Below are 3,386 nucleotides of genomic sequence, written 5' to 3'. Positions count from 1 at the left end.
CGAGCTGAATGATGAAGAATTGATGCTTTTGAACTGTGCTGTTGGAGAAGACTCTTGAGAGTCCCTTGGACTGCAAGGAGATCAAACCAGTCCATCCTAAAGGAAATCAATCCCAAATATTCATTAGAAGGACTGATGCTGAAGCTGAAGCTCCAATACTTTGGCGACCTTATGCGAAGGGCCAACTTATTAGAAAAGACCCTGATGCTCAGAAAGATTGAAGGCAGGAGAAGGGGATGACAGAGGACAAGATGATTCGATGGCATCACCAACTCAGTGGATATGAGTTTGAGCAGCTCCAGGAGATGGTGAAGACCAGGGAAGCCTGGACTACTGCAGTCCATGGGTCACAAAGAGACAAGATTGAGTGACTAAACAACATCAACAAAAGATTAAAGCAGTAAATAATGTGTTTTGTTTGTTTATAATTTTTTCTGTCTTCAAATGCTGTGATTACTTTAAGAATCTAGATCTATAGAGCAAGTAAGCGTGCACAACCATTCGAAGTGTCTCGGGAATGACTTCCTTGCTGGATCCGTCTCCTCCGCAAGGCAACAGGCCTCAGCTGAGCAGCAAGCACTGGCCAGCACCCACTGTCTTTTTGATAGCATTCTTGACTTCCTGGTTCCTCAGACAGTAGATGAATGGATTTAGCATGGGCGTGAGGACTGCATACACAGCTGAAATTAGTTTGTTGGAGTTAAATGAAGCAATAGCTCTGGGCCGAACATACATGAAAATCATAGCTGTGTAATAAATTATGACTACCATGAGGTGGGATGCACAGGTGGAGAAGGCCTTCTTCCTTCCCTGGGTGGAGGGTATACGCAGAATGGTGGAGACAATGTAGACGTAGGAGAGGATGGTAGTGGTGAGAGGGAAGACAAGAATGACAATAGCCAAAGCAAAGTCCACGAGCTCAGCTGTGGACATGTCTTTGCAGGCCAGTTTGAGGATTGGTGAGATGTCACAGAAAAAGTGGTTCATGACATTGGAGCCACAGAAAGTGACATGTGAAATAAAATAGACCTTGATTACAGAGACCATGAAACCACTCATATAGGAAAAAGCCACCAGCCGCACACAGTGACCTGTGGTCATGACGACCGGGTATCTGAGAGGGTGGCAGATGGCCACATAGCGGTCATAGGCCATGGCTGCCAGAAGTACACACTCCGTGCAGGCAAGCGAGATAAAGAAGTACAGCTGGGTCATGCAGCCTGTGAAGGAGATGTGCCGTCTCTGCAGGAGGAATCCATCTAGCATCTTGGGGACAGTGACAGAGACATACCAGACCTCCAGGAAGGACAGGCTACTCAGGAAATAGTACATGGGCTTATGGAGGGAGCCAGTGACCCAGACAGTGAGCATGATGACAAGATTCTCTACTACCACCAGCAAGTAGGCCACAAGGAAGACGGAGAAGAGCAGGACCTGCAGCCAGGGGGCGGTGGGGAAGCCCACCAGGAAGAACTCGCTCACCAGAGAGATGTTTCTCCCCAGCATGACTAAGAGCTCTGAGAGGCAGGAAGTCATCACAAATAATGAAGGTGGCTATGACACTGGAGAGGAGACCAGTATAAGTTAATAAATCAGTCTTTCCTGGGAATGAGACTCATAAAATAATCTCTGTCAGTATGAAGTAATTTTCCAATGGGAGGCATACATTTCCATCAGAAACAATGTGTGTATGTTATGAAAAACTCCTGGAATCAAAGTTCCCTCTCATCTCTTACTCTCACTCACCTGATGAAATATTTGGATGTCACTCTCTGTGTCATTCCTTACTCCTTTGTCCATGAACATGGACCAATGGTCTCTAACTTGCTGGTTTCAAATCTCAATTTAATTAGAAAGCCACAGCACAAAGACATTTTTACTGCCTGGAAGAAATGTTTAGGAGAACATCAGAAAAAGCTCCAGGGTTTAATATTTCGGTGATCTATTGCCTGTAGTCCTTTGATCCACCACCATTTCTTCAGAGTAGAGCCTGTGGAAATTTAAAAAGATGATAACTCTTGGACAATCCATTAATGACTCTCCATTGCTCTTAGATAAAAGTTCGTATTTTGACCCCTACGTATTTCTCCAGCCTCTCTCTTGGCACCCTCTAAATTGTTTCCATGCTTGAGATATACTCAAATAGTTCTGCTCCTCAAGCACACTGTAATCACTCTTGCATTTTACATGTACTCATCCCTCTTCCTTTTATGCCCTTTCCCCATTTTTATCTGTTGATTTAAGATTCCATCTAGGAGATAACCCCACCAAAGCAGAGTGAAATACTTCAGCAACATTTTCTTCCAATGCACAACCTTCTCATGCATTGAGATTTCTCTCCTTTACACTGTATCTTTCAAAACTCAGGGAGATATTGGTCAAAGGGTTTAATATTCTGGTTATATGATGAATAAGCTCCAGGATTCTATTGTACAGCCTGGTGACTACTGTTGTTAATGCTACATTATATACTTGCAAGTTGCTAAAAGAATAGATCTTATATGTTCTCATCACACACAAAGAAATCAAAATTATGTTACATAATAGAGGTGTTAACTCACCTTATTGTGGTAAGTTTTTCATAATATATATGTGTATGAAGTCATCATATTATACTGCTTAATCTTACGCAATGTTATATGTTGATTATATCTCGAAAGAGCTGAGAAAAAAAGACTGTCCTTCAAGACTATGAACCCAATGCCTAGAATAGTGACTGGAAAACATAAATATTATCAAATATGTATTAACAAGTGAATTAATCCCTTTAAGCTGGTGGCAGGAGGCACGTAACTATCAGGCTACACATCTTTGGACATATGTCCACCTTGCATACCGAGGGTGTGTGCTGTGCTTAGTCACTCAGTTGTGTCCAACTCTTTGCAATGCCATGGACTGTAGCCCACCAGGCTCCTCTGTCCATGGGGATTCTCCAGGCAAGAATACTGGAGTGGGTTGCCATGCCTTCTTCCAAGGGATCTTCCCAACCCAGGGAACAAACCCAGGTCTCCCATCTTGCAGGTAGATTCTTTACCATCTGAGCCACCAGGGAAGCCCACATACCCAGGGTACTTTCGTGTTAAATTCTCCACCCTATCTGAGAACACTGGATATGATCCTTTGTATCAGGTCACCTGGTAGGTCAAAGTCTCTGTCAGCCACTGTGGCAAGCTCTACCTAGAGGGGTAAGGAAAAGGGAGGCCAGAGCATACATGAACACAATACAAGGATAGGCCACCTTGCAAGGCTGGAAGGAAGAGTTGTTCATGAAGTAGCCCCATTACTTTAATCGGTGGCTAAGGAAAGAGGTTACCACAGGTTTATCTCTTGAAAAGTATGTAAATGAATGTATATCTCCACTAAATATCACATTCATCCATAAAGAC

At 43.4% G+C, this 3,386-nt stretch overlaps 1 protein-coding gene across 1 annotated transcript; it reads right to left on the bottom strand.

Moving 5' to 3' along the window:
- Positions 1-561: 561 nt before the first annotated feature.
- LOC120876531 (olfactory receptor 6-like) lies at positions 562-1,506 on the bottom strand. Its single transcript, XM_040258495.1, has one exon. The coding sequence runs from the start codon at positions 1,504-1,506 to the stop codon at positions 562-564; it is 945 nt and encodes a 314-aa protein (XP_040114429.1).
- Between the last annotated feature and the right edge of the window lie 1,880 nt (positions 1,507-3,386).

The sequence above is a fragment of the Oryx dammah genome, unplaced genomic scaffold, assembly GCF_014754425.2.
Source record: "Oryx dammah isolate SB20612 unplaced genomic scaffold, SCBI_Odam_1.1 HiC_scaffold_17, whole genome shotgun sequence".
Lineage (NCBI taxonomy): Eukaryota > Metazoa > Chordata > Mammalia > Artiodactyla > Bovidae > Oryx > Oryx dammah.
This window is presented reverse-complemented; position numbering and strand designations above follow the sequence as displayed.